A 23,662-nucleotide genomic window follows, 5' to 3' on the forward strand; every position below is an offset into this window, starting at 1 on the left:
TAGATAGCAAACACAAGCTGTTTTTAAGATGCTTCTTTCTCTTGTGGTTTTCCTTGACCTTTTCTTTGAAGCTTCCGTTTAGTATTTGTCTTCTTGTAATTCATACTTAATTTTTATGAGGTGCTGGCTTAGGAGCTGTTCTGGGGAATCCTCTGTTAGCACTGCTTCTGCTTGGGCATCAGGGAAGCAGTTGGGAGAGTTGTGTTGCAGAGGGTCCATCACTGAGCCTTGGCTGCGACTTGGTCCTTAGGCTGGATCATGCTGCCCTGTTGTGGCCACCAGTGTCTGAATCCTGTCTCAGTCGGAAGTGAATGATTTATCTTGTTTGTTCTAGCTCTTACCCCATCTAGTCATGTGTTGCTGCTCCTTTCTGGACCAACAATTTCCACAAACGCAGCCTGATTGATTGTGCTTGGGCATGGACACCTCAGGTGTCAGGCAGTCTAGTTGATGTTATTCAGCTGGATGATAGTCTTTTGCCTTTTTTTTTTTTCCACTTCTTAATTCTTCTGTTTTTCTCATGTATGGTGAGAGAAAGCAAGCTGAGAGAGAATAAATCGGCAAACTGAACTAGTCCAGTGCCTCTCTGATAAGGCATCCTTCAGCAACAGGGACTATGTACAGATTGATTTCGATAGTTTCTTCTGGATTGGCAAGTGTGTGGGGTTTTTGTTTGTTTGGTTTTGTTCTTGGTTTGTGTGTGTGTTTTTTTTTTTTTTTTTGGTGTGTGTGTGTGTGTGGTTTTTTGTTCTGTTTTGTTTTTTTAAAAAAGTATGTGCTGGGAATGCAGAGCATGTTCCTTTGCAGAATTGGGGCATTAGGGCTTGTTGGGATCATTGAGTCAAAATATAGGATAAAAACTTCTTAGATAGCTTTTCCATAATTAAATGGACAGCCCTCTGAAATCTTTTGGATGTGTGATAATGAGAAAAAATGGTGTAAACATGCAACAACATTCCAATATAACACTCACAGATCATGTACAACCCTGAACCTACAATGCCGTGCTGACTTCAAGTGTGATATCTCATTACACTTTGAATCTCATTTGATTGGATCAGTAGCTGCTTCCCCTTAAGTTCAGGTTCCACAATTATTTTTGTTTCTGCAGACTTGTCCATCTTTATTAAGTGTAGTTTAGAGTGTGTCTTTGGGGGTTTCTTGTGTTTTCATCCTTGATATCTTTGATTAAACACTACTTATTGCTATAGATAAAAAAACCCTTAAATATTGAAATGATGAATACACAGAATGATAATAATATGCTCATTTCCTTACATTAAAAAACAACGACAACAACAAACCAAAACCAAACAAAGAACAACTGACAAGCATTGGTTCTTAACAATTTAGCAACTTTTTTCTGTAGCTAATATTTGTGTTATATGTTTAAATGTGAAATAGTTGCTCTTATGTCAGTTAATATTGAAAGCTGGAACAGAGCCAGTATAGCTTTGGGAGGCTCATACTGGATTTTAATACAATATAATCTTTAGCAAAATTTACAGTTTTAATGTAAACAGGTCTGTTACAGGTGTTTAATGTGTTCTTGTTGCTGGTCAGTTACTAATTGAGTGTAGAAACTATGTTGCAACATTCTTATGTGACAGAGTGGATCTGAAGTAAATACTAAAGGAAAAAAAAAGTATTGAGTCAAAGTATTTAATTTAATAATTTCATATTATACTGCTACAGCAGCATAAAAAAATTGTAGTAGATTTTCCTAGATTGGCTTGTGTTCCCTGACAATGTGATTCAGAGGAGATTAGAAATATTAATAGTACACCTAGCACATTGTACAACATTGCATCTACTGGAAGAATGTTTCCTGATCCCTGCAACTCTTGTGATTTAATCCTTAAGAACTGATGTGACTCCCATGGTATGTACTGAAGTTGCACAACGGCACAAGCTGTATCTATGGTAAATAAGGAAGCTGTTGAAAAAGCTTTCTTTAAGTTATTGTCCTACTATTCTTTGTAATAGCCGAGTGGCCAGAAAGTACTTCTATTAGACAGCTGGTGCATTCATTCTGGGATGCCTGTGAAATTGTGATTATACTATTAATACTATGTTTCCTGATGGCACGTATTGTCTTGAGTTGTTGCTGAGATCAGGGAAACTCCTAGTTGGATAATTTTGTGTTTATTTTTTACTGAAACTCTCACATTGTTAAGACAAAACAAGAAACACTGGCTGAACTGTTCTTATTCACAGATGTCAGTAAGCTGTGTAGATTTCAAATTAATTCTCTGTTGTAAGCATTTCAATTAATAGACACTACTGGTGCTTGCAAGAGCTAGGGTTGTTTCTTGTGTGTAGAATAAAGCTTCTAGAGCAGGAAACCCTGGGGAGTGCAGAGCCAAGAGATCTCAGTGACTTCTGTGGAGTGTGGGATGAGCTTGGGCATGTTCTTTCCACTCAACATGGGCATGCAGCATCAGTTGCTCCTCAGTCCTCACAGGCCAGCACTCATAGGTCTGACTGAATTTGCTTGACATATCACTGTAAGAGTAGTCTTTTCTCCTATCATATCTAGGTTTTAAAATTGTTTACTTTAATTCAAGAAGTGCATAGTCCTTACCAAAATTCACTTAAGAGAAAGATCATGCTAGTATTCCCTCCACTTAGAGTCTGTGGAAGCAGATTTAAGTCAACTTTAGAATTCTTTACTGTAAAAATATTCTATTGCTTAAAAAAAGAAAGTTGTTAAAATGAAACCTTTTGAAAGTGTCGGTCGCCTCACTTATGAGTATAAAGAATGAATTTAGTAGAATAATGCAAACAAATAGTACAAAGGAGTATTCTTTTCTAGGCACAGGGAAATACTGCTCTTTGAAAATGTGTGTCTCCAGAGCTGAAATAAATAAAGATATTGCTTTATGGGAGGTTTATTATTGATAAATATGCAGAAATTACCTCTGTTATTGAAATTGCTGAAAAATATGTAGATGAAAAGCTAAATGCAGTTCTGGGAAATTATTCGAAAGACTGCTATCATAAACATTGGGAAGTGTTCAACAGATTACTATATGCATTGACAGTTTTATACCTCAGTGCTGATATTTACAAAAATAAAAGATTCTAAAGCAAACCAAGGAAGAAGTGTTGTTTCTCTCTGAAACATTATTATATGTTGAAGATTTGCATATTTCCTCAGAGGATGATTGTTTCTTCATTAAAAAAAAAAAAAACAAAAAAGAAAAAGAAAAAGCCCTGATATTCCCGTCTTTTTTTCCATTTTAAATTCTGAAATCTAATGCTGTGATACTCTCGTAAGGTTATAATACAGAAAATTACAACAACACTGGAGCCAAGCTTCTTGGCTTTTCCTGAGGCCTTGCCTCTTTAATCCTAACCGATAAACTCTCCATTGGCTCCTCATCTATCCACAGACAGAGCTCCATGCACTCCAGCTACTCTCTCACATAAAGGGCAACTCACTCTCCTCGTCTTCCTAGCCTGTCTTTCCCCAGGAGCCCGTGTCTCTCCATTGCAATGCTTCAGTCTTGGCAGCCATCCCACCACACTTACATGGTCCCAACAAGATCATAGCCCTGCAACTGCACGGAGATCTGTAACTCATCATGTTTATTTTCCATGCTGCATGCAGTTGTATACAGGCACTTAAGCCCGTCCCCTCAGTGTTTTGAGTTCCTGGAGAGTATTTGGGGAGATTTTTCCACAGTGGTGCCTTGTATGAACCTCTTTGCCCACATGCAGGTGACCCTAAGCAAGGCCCATTTTGTTGACTTTCTGATCACTTCCCATCACACCACCCCATGCCTTTTGCTCAGCAATCTTGGCCATTACTGCCTCAGGACTGCAGGTCACCCTCTCCCTCCTGGGTCACACCTAGTTTAAAGCTTTCCTAATGAGGTCAGCCATCCTACTGGCAAACATATTTTTACCCTGCTTGGTGAGGTGTGACCTATCTTCCAAGGATGATGGTCTGCAAACCAGGTCCTGTGGTTGTTGCACACAAAATCTTGTTGTCAGCACTAGCTCCATGGCTCCTTATTGACCTGTATTGTCAGTGCCCTCCTCACACCCTTTTCCCTCACTGGCAGGGTTAAGTAGGACACTACCTGGGTCCCCATGCCCTTGACGGCTGCCCCCAGAGCTCTGTAGTCACTTTTCTTACTGTCCATGTTTCCTCTGGCAGTATCATTGTTGCCTGCGTTTACTATAACATTGTCTTATGCTATTTTTACCTATAGGTAGCCATACTCACCAATTTGAGTGGATTTGCATTTCAGGCTTCCTGAACTACCGAGGCAGTTAGGTGAATCCTTGACATACGTTCTGTTCTCCAAGTTCCTCTGGGATCATTGGTCATAGTTTTATTTATGTATAAAGATTTTCTTCCCCCAAATAACTCATGTGAAGGTCTTCAGTTGCTCCTTCTCATTTTCATTTTGTTTGTCCTGTTATTCTGCTGCTTTTCAGCTTTCACAGTTCTAGCATATTTAAGGGTTAAGGCTGCTCACTGTGTTTCTGTTGGGAGTATATAACCCTCTGTTTTTATGTCAGTTGTGTCTCTGCCTACTTTTGAAACTAGATCAATTTAATTGTCAAAAACTGGACTTGCATAATAAAATTCTATTCTTCTTTGTCAGATGGACCTTATCTTCATTAGTGTTTCTTCATGGGACAGCATTCACTGCTCACTGAAGCCAAAGGTCGTATTTCAATGCCAGGAGCTATGAAACCATAAAGTTAATTTGTCCATTGTGAGCTAAGTCTTTACAATAATCTCTTTTGCCTCTTTTATTAACACTTTGGCATCACTTCTGAAGGTCATATGTATCAGTATCACTAAAGTTCCCAAGAGTGATAGGCAGGAGGCAGTCCTTCTTGAAATACTGTACATTGGGCTCCAGACAGACTTTTTCTGAGGTTTTTGAAGACCGGACAAGAAATTCTTTCTAATTGCAGACCTTCCAAAAAATGTCCAGCTCTGACAGATTTATGTTGTTTTCACAAATTATTTAGTTTTTCAGTTAGGCCTCCTCAAAAAGTAATTGATAGTTATTGTCTCTTAAGAGCAAACACTTAAAGATATGAATATTTGAGAGAGAATCTCAAGCATGCTTAGACATTGACAAGCTTTGAGCCTTCTGTGTTTTCTAAGATTTTTATAGTTTAAATATTTTTCTTCTGCCCTCAAAGGTCCCAGAGAAACAAATAAAATAAAAACAAAGCAAACTTAAAAAACAAGTAGCTTAATAATGGATACTTCCAGGAGGTCTTCTTTGTTACCATTGTTGACAGCCAGTCAGCTGGGTCCTCCCTGGTTAGCTAAGACTGCTGATAAATGATGGAAGGTGGCTTAGTGAGCACCTCTGCCAACTCCCTTAGAACCTTTGTGTGGACCCCATCTGGCTCTATTGACTTGTGTGTGGCTAAGCGGTGTAGCAGGTCACTAGCCATTTCCCCTTGGATTATTTGGACTTCATTTTCTCCCCATTCTTGTCTTCTGGATCAGGGGCCTAGATACCTAGAGCACAACTGGTCTTACTCTTAAAGACTGAGGCAAAGAAGGTGAACACCTTTTATTGCTTTTTACGGCAGTAGCCAGATTCATCTCTAGTTGGGCTTTGGCCCTTCAGATTTTCTCCCCACATAACTTCCGTGCATCTTTGTAGTCCTCCTGAGTCACCTGCCCCTTCTTCCAAAGGTCATGAATTTTCCTTTTATTCCTGAATTCCATCTGAAGCTCTCTCTTGAGCCAGGCATGTCTTCTTCCCTGTGGGCTTGTCTTTCAGCACACAGGGACAGCCTGCTCCCGCGCCTCTACAATTTCCTTCTTTAAAATCGACCAGCCTTCCTGGACTCCTTTGCCTCTCAGGGCTGCCTCCCAAGGGACTCTGCCAACCAGGCTCCTAAGCAGGCCGAAGTCTACCCTTCAAAAGTCCAAAGTAGCAGTTCTGCTGACCCTCCCCTTACTTCTCCAAGAATACAAACCTCGATCATTTCACAATTGTTGAGCCCAAGGTGGCCTCCAACCATCGCATCACCCACAAGTCTTTCTCTGCAAACAACAGCTCCAGTGAGGCTTCTTTTCTGATTGTCTCATTGACCAGCTGTGTCAGGAAGTTCTTCCACACACTCCAGGAGCCTCCTAGACTGCTTCCTGTCTGCTGTATTCCAACAGACATCTAGTAGGTTTAAGTCCCCCATAAGAACAAGGGCTAGCAATTGTGAGACTTCTTCCAACTGCCTGCAGAATAATTCAATTGCTTCTGCATCCTGGCTGGGTAGTCTGTAACAGACTCCCACCAGGATATCTGCATTGTTGGCCTTTCCTCTGATTCTTACGCATAAACACTCAACCCTATTGTCACCTTGATCAACTTCCAGACAATCAAAACAGTCCCTGACATACATGGCTACCCCACCTCCCCTCCTTCCTCGCCTATCCCTTCTGAAGAGTTTATGGCCTTCTAATGCAGCACTCCAGTTATGAGAGTCTGTGTTTCTGTGATGGCCACTACATCATAGTTTTTCTGCCTCACAGTGACTTCCAGCTCCTTCTGTTTGTTGCTCGTGCTGCGTGCATTCTCATGGATGCACTTCATCTGGACTATTGATCCTGCCACCTTTTTTGGGGGACAAGTGGCTGTTCTCAAGAATTTCTGTGGTTTATAACACCTCAATAACCTCTGTTTCTTTGCTGTCACATAGGTCTCCATTCCCTGCTGCCACTGAGACAGCAGCCTATCACCTCACTAGTACATTGTCCTCCAAATGCTGGCGTGCCATCCCCTGGTTTCTCTCTAGTGAACCTGGTTTTCTCCCTTTTCCCCTTCAAAACTAGTTTAAAGCTCTTTCAATGAGCCGTGCTAACTCCTGTCAGAAGACCTTTTTTCCCCTTTGAGACAGGTGTACCCCATTTGTTGCCAGCAGGCCAGATGTCATGTAAACTGACCTGTGATCAAAACCCCAAAACTCTGCTGGTGGCACTGGTCCTGCAGTCAGGTATTGATCTGGTCAGTCGTCCTGTATCTTTTCACTCATCATACCCTGCAACTTCGGGGAGCAGAGAAGAACACTACTTGTTTTCCTGAGACCTTAACCAATCGTCCCAAGGCCCTGACGTCCCTCTTGATTGCCCTTGGTTGTATTGAACATATAAGGGAATATGAACCTTGACAGCCAGGAAAAGTTGTAGGGAGGTAAAAACCTGAGCTCTTCAGTGTAATTATTTATTTCTAACCCAAAATAGGTCGGAAAATATACTGTATTTGCATTATTTGTTTTCTGAAAGTTACTTTCTTTGAGGAATTTGCACTGAACATTGATGCTTATTTAAAAAAAGAATAAGTGAACATTATGAGCTGAATTTTTTCTCAGTTTGTCTCAGTTGGTTGTCCTATCCAGTTTCTGTTCTTCCATTCTAGGTGAATATTAGGCTAGAAGAAACTAATACATACGATGGTAAGAACTTTGGAATAGTAAATCTACCTTTTTAACAGAAAATACCCTAAAACATTTTCTCTAGATGACTCTGTTGTACTACATGGATTAAAATCTGAAGAGAGTGTTTATTAGAAGCCAAAATACTTGACTCTCTAGAATTTTTTAAAAAGAATGCTATCCTTTTCTTTGCAAATGTCAAACTTTGGTAGTTGAATTTTGCAAGCTTTATAATATTGTTTATGGCATGACATCTTGTATACACAGTCTGTTTCTATAAACATTAAAGAGTTTTGTCAACAACTGATAGCAGTAGAACTATAATTAGATCTATTTATGAAATTTGTTCTACAGATAAAGAAAACTGGATGTTTTCCTCTGTGCTTAATTGACATGTAGAACAACTGTGTACTCTGCCTCACGGCCTTTTTCTTCTTTAAAAAATGAATTGCAATATGGAAATAATACTGTAGCTGTGTTTCTTGTATTAATTATAGATCCAAAGGCTGTATTTAAAAGTTGAGTGTGTATGATAATTTTGATTTATTTTGGAATTAGCTGAGATCTTCTGCTGAGGAATAATGTATAGCAAAAGAATTTAGTCCTCAGGGCAGATGGAAAAATTGAATAGTATAGCCAATAATGAGGTTCCTGAAAGAGAGGTAGTATTCATAAGTCTCTAGTTCTGTGGTTGTGATAATTTTTAGTGTAAATTTTCAGTTTAGTTTAACTGTTGAAGGCTGTTTGTTTTGTTCATAGGTCAGAAACCTTTACTGATGGTACATGGTATAATTTGACACATGCTGATTTTTGGTAGCTGAAAGCTGGTAGGGGGTGTATTTTAAGGACATGCATGTGCAAGTTACATGTTTTAAGATCTTAAACTATGACATATGGAGATAATATTGCGTTATGTAATCGCAGAATCACAGAATGGTTGGGGTTGGAAGGGACCTCTGGAGATCATCTAGTCCAACCCACCTGTCAAAGCAGGTTCACCCAGAGCAGATCGCACAGGAATGTGTCCAGGTGTGTTTTGAATGTCTCCAGAGAAGGAGACTCCACAGCCTCTCTGGGCAGCCTGTTCCAGTGCTCTGGCACCCTCAAAGTAAAGAAATTTCTCCTCATATTCAGATGGAACCTCCTGTGCTTCAGACTGTGCTCATTGCCCCTCAACCTGTCACTGGGCACCACTGAAAAGAGTCTGGTCCCATCCTCTTGTCACCCACCTTTGAGATAGTTATAGGCTTAAATAACATCCCATCTCAACCTTCTTTGGGCTGAACAGACCCAGCCTTCTCAGTCTTTCCTCCTAGGAAAGATGCTCCAGACCCCCAATCACCTTTGTAGCTCCTTGCCCTTCTTAAACTGGGGAGCCCAGAACTGGACACAGTTCTTGAGATGTGGCCTCACCAGGGCAGAATAGAGGGGGAGGAGAACCTCCCTTGGCCTGCTGGTCATACTCTTCCTCGTGCACCCCAGGATACCATTAGCCTTCTTGGCCACAGGGGCACATTGCTGGCAAATGGTCAACCTAGGGCATGCTTGAGTAGGAGTGGCGAAAGGTACAATAAACCCAGTAAATAATCCAGCATTTCTCCCTGTGCTACCACTTCGTCTCCCTTGTCCTGTTTCCCTGGCCAGTGTATCTCTGAAGGGAATGCACCAGGGCAAGCAAAATTTGGTGCTTCTAGCACTGACTTCCAGCTGCATCATCCTCTTTCATCCAGTCCCTATGCTGTAACTACTACTTGACCTCTTCCTCTCTAAACCCTCGTTAGTCACCTTCCATTATTTCCCCATGTCCATGTGCCCTTCGTTCTTCAGGAAGACTTTATGGTCTGTATGTCTTTATTCGCAGATGACCAAGTTGACATTGTAGCCTACTATATTTAGAAATCGAGTGTATAGGATACTTCAATTTATTCTGAAATTAGTGGAGGTATTCTGATGAGGAATAATGTGTATAAAAAAGGGATTTAATCCTTGAGGCAGATGTGAAAACAGGATTGTATACCATCCCATTATATTGGTATACTGGTGTTAGACATGTATGTTTGGCAATATCTAAATTCTGGGATGTTATTCTGGGTATGACATGGATTGCTTTGTTTGTTTGTTTTGTTTTGTTTTCCTCCAAATTGATCTGCATTTAATTTAGAAATAAGTAGTGCAATATGATTCTTTTTGGTTTGGGGAAATAAAAAAATTACAGTCTTCCTATGAAACATGTATTTTGGATTTTTGCCAAAGACAGAATCTGTTAAATTTGGCAAAAGCTTTAGAAAGAGTTGACATTGTTGTGCCTCCAAAACATTTTTACAGAAATTTTTAAAATGTGTTATTTCATTCATTCCTAAATGAAATACTTCTCAGGTGACATCTCTAGAGATGTGTCTTTTCTTTGTTGTGCAGAGTAACTTTGTTCGTTTTGCTGAACTATAGTGTAAGAAATCTGTTCCTTCCACATATAATATCAGATCAGCAATTACATTGTTTTCAATTAAATGTCAGACATAATATCCTTTTAAAGTAATTTTTATTACTCTGCTTAAAATGTAGCTGAAAGTGGTGAGGCAGCAAATGTCTAGAGAGCCATATGAGGGTGCAAACAGATAGACATCTGTCTCAACTTCATGGTAATTTGTTACCTAAGGAGTTCCTGAATCAGGAGTGCTATCTTAGTAGCTCTTCAGGATTTTGTGTATACATGTCCATTCACTATTAAACCGGATGAGTTTTTCATGCTTATAATAACTTTGACCGAAAGATTGCATGGGTTAGCAACATGCTAGCTGAAGAATGTCCTTTGTTTTTAATGAAGTACATACTATTTCCATATAATGCCATGCAATTACTACATTGAAAGAGGTTGGGGAGATCTGTTTACTGTTGTGTCCTCTCTCACATGTTGCTCCTCTGTCTCCTCGTGCTTCAGGAGTCCTAACTGTAATCATTCCTTCTGAATTCCTTGTGTTTCCTACCTTTCTGATGCTTGATGCCCTTCTCTAAACCTTTTTCATTTCAAATATGTCCTCCCAGAGGTGAAAGAGCTGCATACTGTTTTATGTGGATTTAATCAGTGGCAAGATAACACTGTCTGGTCCTTTGCTAAATAACGTCTTGTCTGATGGCTGCTGAACACCGACTTAACATTTCCATCGATCTTTCTCTGCTAAGCCCAAGATCTCATTCCTGAGTGCATTCAGTAATCTTACAACAGGTCACTGAGCTTGAATAGGTTTTTCCCATATGCATCTCTTTAAATATTCACACTCTGATTTACTATTTTGTAACTTAATCAGTACATGTTCAAGTATTTTTTTTTTTCCAGTTCTTCACACTTAGTTCCCCTATTTGCTTCCTTCAGACAACACCTTCATCATCATCCTTATCACTTCATGTATCAGGAGCCAGCTGATATTTCTAGGGCACTCCACTGAGTGCCTGCTTCCTCCTGTCAAAAATAATGGTAATATTTCAGCTAAAACATTCTCCAGTTCCTTTAAAGTTCCAAAGCTAAACACCATCCAATCTTCATAATTTCTTCTTATTTCGTTTATTTTCTAACCTCTTCTTCTGGTACCTCAGAAGAGAGTTTCATTGACTCTTTCATGAAGAGACATTTCAGCCTGTAAATCTCTGATGGTCTTGCATAGTGAACACAGATCCAAAAAAAATTGATGTCTTTTTCCCTGCCAGCTCTTTTATATAGTGACTATCCTTTACATTTTCTGGCAAACTAGCTGACTCAAGTGTATATGAAAGAGAATTTGTTACTGTTCTACAGGCTTTTCTGTTTTCATTTGTTTGGTTTTTTTGGTGTGTTGTTTTTTACATGTCTTAACGTGTTTAAATTTATTGGTGTTTACAAACCTTTGTGTGTTCATATGACACAATTTCAGCTTTTTAAGGTCTGCTCTAAAGCCTCTGTTCTGTGATTTAGCTGTGAATGCTTCCTTTTTCTTTATTCTCAGCCACTTTGTGATAGGTCATAGAAATGCTAAATACAATCTTTTTTATTACTTAATTTATTTTAAAGTTTATAAATTATTTTAAGTTTATAAGAAATGTAGTAGTCTGAATGAGACTGGTTTAGTTAGTGTATTTTTATCTGTGTAGGTAATCATGAATCTGCACTTGATAATTGCAGATAGAGGATCCATTTAAATTCCTTAGTTCCTGAAAAAGTAATGAGACAATTCATCAATATCAAGAAGATAACAAGGATATGAGCAAGAGCTTATGTGTCCCAATAAAGAATCATGTCAAAATAATCTCATAACATTTTATGACAAGGGCAATGTAAGAGCAAGTTGCAAATATTCTAGTACAGGTGCAAAACTGTTTCATAAAGCTGCTTGGAGAATGGTTGTTAATGATGTCCTGTCAGAATAATATGTCCTGTGGGAGATTGTAGGATGTATGTTGGGATTGAGTAGTCTTTCATTGTTTCATTACTTTCTTTCAGAGTTTGTCTGTTAAATTCCCAGGTATCAGTATGTCTTGAAGCGATTGAAAATGCACTGCAGGGCAGCTACAGAGTTAAAAATAATTTTATAAGTTGAGAGTTGAGTCTCAAAAAAATAGTGTTACTTGGCAGGGTCAGATGCCAAAGCAAAGGTAATCAGTGATGCCATGTTTGTATGGCATTAAAAACAATATATCTTTTTTTTCTTTTTTTTTTTTTTAATGGACTAGAAGTATCTGGAATGTAAAGTTATTCTTTGGCTTTGAGTTTTGACTGAAGTTGCACTTGTGTAAGATTATGAACCAGTCAACTGCAAGAAGACAAAAGAACTTATAAGGGAAGACTTGTAGGTCCCTAGTGTGGAGTTTAGAATATTGGCCAGAAGAGGAGAGTGTGTAATCTAATTCACAAAAGATGGATTGCAGAAGATGGTAGAATCTATTTTTGATACCCATGGCACATATGAAATAAGTAATAGTTTAAAGCAAGAAAAGTTTACTTTGGAGAGTGAAGAAGCAGAGAGGTGGAGGCAATACTTTCAGCTAATGTAGCACTAGATCTGGATGGTACTAGGAAGTTGCAAAGTTATCTGTCACTGTAGATCTTAGAAAAATCATAACAACATATGCCACATAGTTGCACAATTACTGTGGCAAAGAATAGAATAGGTGACCTCTTGAAGTGCTCTTTGGTTCAGCGCTGAACTGTTCTTGTGAACATGAAGACTTTTAGTATCTAAGTGTAGAGCTGAGATTGTAGAGAGAAAACCTGCTGATCAGGATACTGACAGTGGTAAGGAAATATTAAGTTGTAGTGGAGAAACGGCCCATTTTGATCAGGAGTATAGTGTGAGGGTTCAGCTACTCATATGTAGATTGCACTATTGCTGTATTGGGATGGTACATAGCAGTAGAATTGTTGCTCACAATAAATGACAGATTTTTAATGAATCATGGATCTGACCTAGTAGGACATCTCTTCATTAAACAATGTTTGCTTGCTCTGAGGTAAATAAAAGATTAGCTTTGTGACAGTCAAATGTATGAGTTTTGTTCTTTATTCCTCATAGTTATATTAGTTTTGTAGTTGTGTAGATAGAGGTTTTTATATACTTTTAGATAAAGAATTCTCACATTTCTGCTCCAAAAAAATGCAGCAGTTTTTTCTTATCTAGTCTTTTAATGAGGAAACTAAGACATTTGATCTTACTAATGACCTGAAAATGATCAGATTTTACCTTCTTCAGAGAAGTACCTTGAACTGACTACTGTAGAAAAAAGTACGACTTGTCTTAAACCTACTAGATTTATGTAATCTACAAGTTTGTATACTTTTAAATCACCACGTGCATTTTTCTTTATGTGTTTTCTCTTAGGAAAGGAGACTGAGAAAGCCAAAGATCGATGTGATAAAGCCACTATGAAGCTTCATATATTGCATAATCAGTATGTGTTGGCCCTAAAAGGCGCACAGTTACATCAGCACCAGTATTATGATACTACACTTCCTCTATTACTTGATTCACTACAGAAGATGCAAGAAGAAATGATTAAAGCCCTGTAAGATGTATTCTTGTGTATTTTTTATTTATGGAATTTTATGTGTAATAGTCTAATTAAATTACAGGATTATTTGAAAATAATAAACTATGGTTAATTAATTGTATATCAAAGGATAGCAGAAAAAGCTGATCTCACTGTAAGGAATCCAGCCTTAAAAATACAATTACCTTTTTCCTGAAAGATCATTTTTTACGTCATTACAGAAGATATGCAAACTGATAATCTTGGGGAAGAGACAATGAGGACTTTAAGCCCTCTTTATTGGTGTGTAACCACCATGCTGCCTCTCTGTCTTTCCTGAAGAATGGTAATTGGTTAGGGAGTCTGTTCTGTAGGTCTTTTTGGGGGGTGTTATTTAAATCATTTAGCCTAAAAGAAAGTACAGTGACTTTTTTTTGGTAGGTATTTTTCATTTAGATGTGAGGCATTCTTCTTGAACTCATTTTCTTCTCTTCCCTGAAGTCCATGTTCATCTTGACTTCAACACGTGGAAAGTGAGAGAGAGTTGAGAATTTTGTGCTTTACATGCTCACATGGTGCAGACACCATTAACCGCCCTTTGCAGTATCATATTAATTCCTCTGATTCTTGTGAAGGTGTTGAAATTAAATATACCTTTGTAGTAGTGTCTGTACAGCCATTTCAATCTTAGTTTTGTATGTAAAACCAAACGACTACAGTTAAATTCTTGTGCTGTAGTTAAGGTGATTTTTCAGAATTGTGAGACGTAATAATTCACTGAAGAGTTTTATGATGGAGCAAGAACTTATTGAACCCACTCACCACTGCTCTGTCTGGAGTAAAAACCTGTTAGAAATATTTTTATAACTACATAGACATTTTTTGTGAGATCTGAATGTAATGGAAAATTACTCCTTTTCAGTATCTTTGGGGTTCAAAAAGAGTTGGTGATTTCAGATTTTGAGCTTGGTGTGGCCATCTGTGTGAAGCATAATTCCTGAATAATCCTGGTTTTGCAGATGAATTGGTTTGGTAAACTTGAAGAAATGTAGATTAACATTGTTAATGATTTTTTGGATAATTGACATAGATTGCATTACTCTTTGATGCGGCATTGCTGTAGTTGACATTCGCCTATCTTTTCATCACAGTCATTGAACCATTTTCTGAAATGTTTTTACACGTGTTGCTTACAGGCAAGGCAAGGCTTAATGCCTTTTCTTGTCTGTTTCTCCTCAGAAAAAATCTATAGAAAAAATCCAATGACATGGCTTTTTTTACAGAGTGAACGTAACTTGAGATCTTATGCTGGAAAAATCTACTGATACTTTTTTCTCTCTGTGTTCCTCTGGGCGAGCCAAAATTAATCAGTATTTTAAGAAATCTCACTATGCTTCAAAGCCTGGTGAGCTAGCAAGTTTGTCAAAGATAAAAATGAAACAGGAAATTATTATGAGGGGTCATTTATGGAAAGCTAAAAATTAAAGAGAGTAGGAGGGTGTTCTGGGGATGTGTCACTGGATGCTCTTAAGAGTAATAACACTATCCTCCTTTTTCTTTTATCAAGCCCTATTCATTTGTTTTTTTTTCCCCACTCTCGGAAGCAGGTAGAGACAAGGCTGGGTGGCTTGTACTTTCTTACAGGAACTTCTCGCCTGATTTTGTTTTTTCTTATATATCTGTGCTAACTTGTGATTTATGCTTATTTTTGTTTGACTGACCAAATCATAAGAAAAATATACTAAAACAGAAGTGGAGATGGAAATGTACACTATTTTGTGACTTGTTTTGCCTTATGCCAGAGAATATTTGTCAGCCAGAACATGAAAATCTTTAGTGATCTATAACAAGCATGGTAAGTTCTTTGTGAAGAAAAGCGTCATCGATGAGCTGTATGCATTCATTTTTCTTGTAATATCTACAGGTTTTAGTTTAGCCACCCTGTATGTAGATGTGCTGAAATCAATACAAGGAACATTGTATTAGAGACTTCTCACTCAGCCAATCAGTAAAGAAAAGCCCACAGTTGGTCTGTTATTTCTTTGAGTAATATATTCTCTTATTTTTTCCCTTTTTAGCCAGTTGCAACAAGAGTGTGTAGAAACAGCAAATTGAAAGTTTGAAGCATCTTCAATGCCATCTATGCCTTGAGTGCCATATTATACACTAGATTTTTTTTTCCTCTCTAGAAAAGGAATTTTGGATGAGTATAGCCAGATCACCAGTCTTGTAACAGAAGAGATTGTGAACGTCCATAAAGAGATCCAGACCTCAGTTGAACAGATAGACCCTAACTCTGAGTATAATGACTTCATAGATACTCACAGGTATACATTTTTGTCTTGGTGTGCATGTTCATCTTTCTTTGTGCAAACACCCTGCGTTAAAATGCAACACTGCTTGCTGATCAGACTGGAATTTGTTTCCATTTGGTTCCTTTTATTATCCATTGTTACTAGTGAAGCTTTATCCTAGTTTTAAAATTGTTCTGCTTGCGTGTACAGAAAGCTGTTTGAAAGTCAGGTTTTTAACCTGACTGTTCTTTACACTTTCATCCCTTATACTGGCTCTAGAAAAACTAAACCCCAGTTACTGTTATTATATGATAAGAGCCATAACTTTGGTGCTGACAGCAGACTATACATGACAGTCCAGATTCTGTGTGAGCTAAATTACTCTGTATTTGGGTGCCATTTGCATCCTGTGCTAAACTAAGTTTCTCAGCTTTATTTCTCCTATTGTCCAAATAAAAGTTCAAAGTGAACTCTAGGTACCTATGTGTATTCTGGAACTACTGCAGGTTGAGCAGTGCCTGAAACACAGATAATGCAAGAAGATTTTTTACTTTAGAAAAAACCCGTATTTGGCATTTATTGAACTGTTACTCTGCATTAATATATGCAGAAATAGTCCTAAGACTTCTTGCATAATATTTTTGTTACGTGCACACTGATAATTGTAACCTGCAGGCTTATAGCAGGATCAGCTATGAGTGGAATCATTCACATTGATAACCCTTGAAAACCTTGGTTAAGGTGTGATCTTGATTCAAATAATTGGATGTAATTTTATTATAATTTTAAGACTTTGTTCTTTATTCAAAGGACAAAGAATATGTCTCCAGTTGCTACCTTTATTTTAATATATAATTAAAACTAAATTCTAGTTATTAAAATAATTCAAACATAATGACTTTCTATACTGTGTACTCAAAGTTACATGTTAATTTGAAAATATAACATTTATTTACTGAATTAGGTCATCAGAAGTTGTTGAACAGGAAATAGAGTTTGATACATCTTTACTAGAAGAAAATGAAAACCTTCAAGCTAATGAGATCATGTGGAATAATCTAACAGCAGAAAGTTTACAAGCCACGTAAGTCTTTCTTTACAAACCTTTCATCCTTTGGAAAAGCTCTTCAATTTTTTTTTCTAGGCTCATTCCAATAATTTCATAGCTATGTCCTTATTTTCAAGGTCTGGTTTCTAAAAATAATGTTTATGCTATAGACTCTATCTCATGCTGGTTTTATTGTTCCTTTGCATGAAATACTCCTCCTCAGTCCTCTCCAAAACCTGCCAGCACTTTCAGTATGTGTTCCTCTCCTTGCCAGTTAATTCATATGATGCCTCAAATGCATCATGAATCCTCCTTGGGAACATCTTCCCAAAAGTGTTTCCACATTCAGTACTCCAGGAAAAATACTGAAATCTTTTGATTAAACTAATGTGTACAGTGAGGTTTTCAGTGATTTAAATGGCCATGAAGAAAACTTTCAGGAATACGTTTATTTCACTTGTTTTGTGAGTGTTTGCTTTCATTTTTCAAAAGAAATTATTTTTCACTATTATAACCTTTAAAATCCGTTAACTTACTAACAGAGATATAGCTTTTGTGTGGCATTTTGTGGAGCTTTTAGTTATTCAGGATAATAAACTACCTCTTTTTGTATTCTGTTAATACATTGCCTAATTAAATATTTTCATTATTTTTACCAACTTCACCTTTAATCATTTGTTACTGGGGAACAAATCTCCTGCTGAGGTTTTTATGTTCTTATTATATTATCAGTCTCAACTTTTGACATAAATGGTCTAATGCAGCCACTTGTGAGTTTGCAACTATTAATTGTATATTTTTTCATATTGATCATAACAGTTTAAAATGGAGAATTCAGAATAATTGGTTTCTGGTTTTGTTGTCTCTACTGTATTTTAGTCCATTTGACTTATTCAAAGTTTTTTTCCTTTAGACAACCTAACATCCAAATAAGACATCAATAATGGGGGGTTTGTTTTGTTTTTTAACTTTTTGTCTGCTTAATCGATCCCTGATCTTTAGTTTTTTGTAAGTTTTCTGAATACCAAAATCATAGTGAGTCCTAATAGCAGTGAGGTATTTAAAATATAAACATATTGCAATGTCTTCTGCAGGTTATTTTAATCACTGTGTTTCCTCAATATGACAGAATCTCTGGGTTTTTTAGTTACTTTTCAGGGTCATTAATCTTCCTACCTTTTTTCCTGTGCAATCTGATTACGTTCCATAAATGTATTCCTTAATAGATATTGGAAAAACCTTTTTAGTATAAAGTTGCAGCCTCCTTTGTCAGACTCCTCCTTAGTCCTGAAGCAGCTTTATCTTTCTTCTGAAAGGATTCCTTGACAGTTAAGGCCTCTCCCTTCTAAACATGTTTCTGTTTATAATATATTCTGCATCATTAATAAATTTAGATTATTCCTGCTTAAACTATGTAAATGCTGTATGTTTAGATGTACTTCAGCATAATAACAAGAAAAACATATATATTTCATCTCCCTTTTCAATAAGGTATTACAGTTTTTCAAAGATTCTGCCTTCCATAGCTCAAAAAGATAAATAACTTCTTGTTTGGCTTGTCTTCTGTATCCTGTTGTTTAGAAATAAGACATCAGCATATCTAAGTGAAAGAGATGAAATGCTGGTTTTCTACTAAATGCTTCTGATGAAATGCATATTTGTGTTTATAAATATGTCTGGATATTTGCCTACATATATACTTTTTCAATACAATTTCCAGTGTATCCTGTTAGAAATCTTATGATCATCCACTTTAAATCATTTTGTGAATTTCAGAGAGAAATCTTATTGTGTGATATTATTTTTGGAGTAGGAATCAACTAGCTCTTATAAGTGTTGCTATCTTTAATGTGTTCAGTTGCTGCTATATGTTTAGGAATTTGAGAAAAAAAGTGTAACTGTACTAGGTCACAGCAAAGACTGACCCACCCAACTTTCTTCTCTTGCATTAGCCAAGATGGAAAAGTCTAGGGAAGAGAACCAGAATAGGATGATTGTGCAATGCTGTTTCCTCAGAAGATTTCTCAACCTCCTATAATTTTCAGCTCAGAAATGTTTTGAGACAGAAGTAGTATTTGTTTATAATAGCCTTGAGGCTAGTTTATAGTAGCCTTAGAAGTATTTTTCTTTTGTGAGTTTGTCCAGTCAGTTTCAGTATGTACAACTATCTGATGTCCGTAGAATTTTTGGTCAAGGGGTTGCAGAGATGAACTTCATATTATGTGAACATGCTACTTAGTTTCATTTTATGGCTCTTAAGCTCTTGTTTTGGAAGAGAACAAGAACAATCTACTCCTTTCTGCTCATGATATTGTAAGCTTCTGTCATACTCCCGCTTTGTGATCTCTTTTTCAGAGACATCTTTAGCTCTAGTCTGTCCTTTCACAAAAATTACTCATATGTTTTATCGAGCTTGTCATCTTTATTTGAATGTTTTCAAGGTTACAGTACTGTTTTTGCATTGAATTTCCAGAATTACTCAGGTAAAAAAATGCATAGTTTAGAGAGAGGCATAATGAAATTTCCTGTATTCTTGTTCTCCTTTGTTTTTAACAAATGCTAGAGAATCATTGTTTTTGATTTTCTGACCACTGCAGTGTATCAAGCCTGTGTTTTCATGGAAGCATCCACTCTAATTACAAGGTCTCATTTCTGAGTGATAATGGTCAGTTTGCAGCCATTCACTACATAAATAAAGCTTTGTTTGTTTGTTTGTTTGTTTGTTTTTCCCTTGTATATTTGCCTTTTTCATTTTGCATTGAAATTAATCTTCCAAATGACAGTCCAGTTATTGAGTATCACAAGATCCAGAATAAACCTTTGGTATTTTTCACGTTCATCCCCTTCCCCCTGCCTCAAATAACATTGTACGTTCAGTTCAGCATTCTTTGTCACTTTTTAAACTGTCCTTTTATTTGTATTATTACAAACATATTAAGCAGTACAGATTTTTGTGAAGCTCCACTAGCTCCTGACACTATAAAAACTGTTTTTTCTTATCTTATTTGTCTTTTTGTTAATTGCTTTTTAGTGCAGGTGAGAACACTTTCTTTTAGAACTTAGTTCTCTGTAATGCCTTTGCTCGGATTCCTTGTTAACTGTGTTTTAGATATATTTTGTTATAGTCTTGCTTTAAAACCACTACAGCCAAAAAACCACCACAGGTCTTTGCATCAACGTACTGTGTATGACTAGAAATTTGCAAGTGAGAGAAGTATGTTCTGTCCTTTATCCATAGGTGATGAGTTTTTAAAAATCGATTTTGTATGTGCTAAACCAATACAAATTCGACTGTTCATCTTTAATATTGAAGTCATGACCTTAGATCTTAAGGATTCTACATCATTATGTTTCTGCAGAGAACTACCTTCAGTATCTACCAGATATTATAAATCCAGTACACATAGTTGATTTATTTCAGAGACATTTGATAGATTTGAAGACATGTATTGATTCAAAATCAGTAAGATTTGATTGAATCAGTAGTTCTATTGAGTATGTGAGGGAAAACTGAGAGCTTTACGTACATCACTGTTTAAAAGTTTTCATAAAATATATTTTAAGGAAATGATGAAAAAATGTCACTTTTAGATTTTTATCTAAGTTTATATTTAGGAATAGAATTTTGACAGAGGGACAGTTAAAAGTCACTGTTAACCAGCTAACCTTTTAAGTAATATTAATCATTGTCACTGACTGATAATGAGATATTCTAAAAAGTATAACAGACTAAAAGTTTATACTTTAAAGATGCATGCATTAGAAATTAAGAGGAGGCAACCACAATGAAGTAAGTGTTGGTCAGTGGGCATATGTATTATTTGTATTAATAATATCCAAATTTAAAATTTAAAAGGTCTTCTGAAATATAAGTTCTGTGAGCACAATAATTTATTAATATCTGAGGCAGGATGATGCTAATAACTAAAGAAGTATGAAAGGCAGATTTCCAGGTAGCCAGAACTTAGTTTGAAGATGTCTACTTTTTTGATCTCATTTTATCTGTTCTCATGCAATTGAAACCTGACAGTTTGGGATTGTGTGGTTGTTAGAACTGATAATGATTATTGTGACTAACTGGTTAGTAATAAAAAGTCCTTTGTAATCTGATTTTATCCAGGAGGCAAATATGAGGCCACAAGAAACTTCCTTTCACAATCCACAACTGAGATTATATAAGGCAGATGCAGAGATGTCAGTTCTAGCTAGTTTGAATAAAAATTACTTTTTAAAACAAATGAACAAAAAAAAAAAGAGGTTGAATACAAGGAGATAAGTTAGTTTAGTGTGTATGTGGTTGCTTTGTTTTGTTTTCTCTAAAATAAATACAAATATCCTAATATATCTCAAATATTATATACATATATATGTCAGACGATATATACACCAACTTTATCTTTCAATCTGATGCTGCAGTATGAAATCTTGATATTTTTGAAATGGTAAAATATTTTAGTATGTTGTTTCTGCATGTATAAAATCATATTTTGCAGTGATGAACAATCTTATTTATTTGTTTTTAATTCCTTGAATATTGGTGCTCGATCATTAAATATAACATCTGCTTTCTCTACATCAATTATTAAGCCAATACAATGTTGATTACAATTTTTATTAGAAAGCTGATCAAAAAGCAGCATCTACAGTTCCAAAATGGGTTATCACTTTTTTAGCAAAGTATTTAAAAAATTAGTTGATATTAAATTGGAGACTCAGTGTAAGAAAATTTTCATTTTTGAGAAGTTCAGCATACAGATTGTGATAGCCTAAAAACAATAAAAATGTTTATTAAAGAAGGAGTTGTGGGGATATTACTGTGAGAAAAATGTTTTAAGTATTTCTGTTACCTCAAAATAAACACATGCAGATGCTTATTCATCTGGGAAATAAACTTTTATCGTTTACTAGATGGCTTTTTTTATAGTAGTTTAAGTCTTCTAAGATAAGATCCAGGAGTATCTGAATAAAGAATCTATTTAATCAACATTGTACAAAATATATGAGGAGGAGAGAGAACTGCTGATATATTTAGAATCAATTCAGTTTGGTATGTATGGACATGCAATGTGGCTTCTAGAAATAGAATTATAGAATGTTTTGGGTTTCGAGGGACTTTAAAGATCATCTGGTTCCAACCCCCTTGCCATGGGCCAGGCACACCTTCCACTACACCAGGTTGCTCAAAGCCCCATCCAGCCTGACTTTGAACACTTGCAGGGATGGGGCATCTACAGCTTCTGTGGGCAGCCTGTTCCAGTGTCTCACCACCCTCATGGTGAAGAATTTCTTTCGTATATTTAGTTGAAATCTCTCCTCTTTCAATTTAAAGCCATCACCCCCTGTCCTGTCACTACAGACCCTTGTAAAAAGTCCCTCTCCAGCTTTCTTGTAGGCCCTCTTTAGGTACTGGAAGGCTGCTATAAGGTCTTCCCAGAGCCTTCTCTTTCCCAGCTGAACAACCCCAAACTCATGTTCATAGGAGAGGTGCTCCAGCCCTCTGATCATCTTTGTGACCCTCCTCTGGACTTGCTCCAACAAGTCCATGTCCTTCTTATCATGGGGGTCCCAGAGCTGAACACAGTACTCCAGATGGAGTCTCAAGAGAGCGGAGTAGCAGGAGAGAATCAGCTCCCTTGACCTGCTTGTCACACTTCTAGAATCCATGTAAATTACTCTCAGTTGACTTCCTGTGCCACCTCCCAATCTGGAGTGGTTTTGGGCAATGGATCTGTGTAGTGGTAAGTACTGTATGTATTTCATCTTTGTTCTATTCTTTACCTTGATAGCTTTTTTAATTGAAATCGAGCTTGAAAATACAGAGAAAGCAGAGTGAGATGGTTAAAGGTGATCAGATGAATTCCAAGAAGAAATAAGGCATACATCTTTATTTATATATTTATTAAAAAAAAAAAAGTTTCTCCTGGCTTAACAGTTGCTTGCTGTCAACATATATTTTTGATATTCATTTTATAAGTCATCATTATGTGAACAATTTATCTGCATTGTTCATAGTGTGAATGTTATTCTACATTTGTTGACTTTTTGCTTATTGGAATGTTTGCCAGCAAAATTGCAAACTGTCAGTAATGGTTTTAATGTGCAATAAGCCCTTCTCTCTGAGTGTTGAGTGTTCTTGTACAAGTTTTATCTTTCCTTTGAATTAACCATTATAAAAAATGATGTGGCTTAAAAAAGATGTAGAGAAAAATGTACAGGTCACTCTTATAGCAGAAAATACCAGTTAGTATTTTTGGTGTTTTTAGAGATGAATACAGTCCAAATACTAATTCCATGTATTCATTTGGTATGTACTTCAGGAGTTGGAAGGCTTTCGTCATTCATAAAGCATCTCGTGAATTAGCAGTATATTAGGAAAGCATTAATTCACAGAACTCATCACACATTCTGGAAGAAAATTTCTTGATAAGAGAGCTGGCAGGCCGCACATCATTCTGTAACCTTGTATGTATACAGAGGCTAATATGGAAACTGTAGTAGTATGAATTAATAATTTAATATAGAGGTATACCCATGAAAAATTATCACTAAGCACTGATTAAGATGGTTTAAAGTGTAATGCTTCTTTTCATCTTCAGGAAAAAGAAATACGATGTTCCCAAATAGATACAGTTTGTGTATTCATAATGTGCATTTCTGAAATCTATGTCTTACAGGTTGAAAATAGTAATAGATGAACTGATGCAAACACAGCAAACCCTTCTGAGCAAAGAGGAACTTGTGTTGGAACTGGAGAAAAAAATAGAAGAGTCCTCTAAGACTTGTGAAAAGAAGTCTGAGTAAGTTGACATGAAATTTCCAAATATTATAATTTCAGGGAAAAGCATCTATTATGCAGTTCCTAAGATTTCAATAAGAAATAACCTCCACTAATCCTGTTCTTTTTCTG

General features: G+C 36.6%; 1 protein-coding gene across 7 annotated transcripts in view; it reads left to right on the forward strand.

Annotated features, from left to right (window-relative positions):
* Positions 1 to 23,662, forward strand: part of FER (FER tyrosine kinase) — a 166,514-nt gene that overhangs the window by 21,250 nt on the left and 121,602 nt on the right. For 6 of the 7 annotated variants that reach the window (XM_065860271.2, XM_071802506.1, XM_071802507.1 and 3 more), the window contains exons 6-9: positions 13,266 to 13,449; positions 15,603 to 15,740; positions 16,672 to 16,791; positions 23,430 to 23,552. In XM_065860271.2, coding sequence (XP_065716343.1) covers positions 13,266 to 13,449; positions 15,603 to 15,740; positions 16,672 to 16,791; positions 23,430 to 23,552 — 565 coding nt within the window. The other variant, XM_071802511.1, reaches the window with a different exon arrangement.

This window comes from Patagioenas fasciata, chromosome Z (genome assembly GCF_037038585.1).
Source record: "Patagioenas fasciata isolate bPatFas1 chromosome Z, bPatFas1.hap1, whole genome shotgun sequence".
Taxonomy (NCBI): Eukaryota; Metazoa; Chordata; class Aves; order Columbiformes; family Columbidae; genus Patagioenas; species Patagioenas fasciata.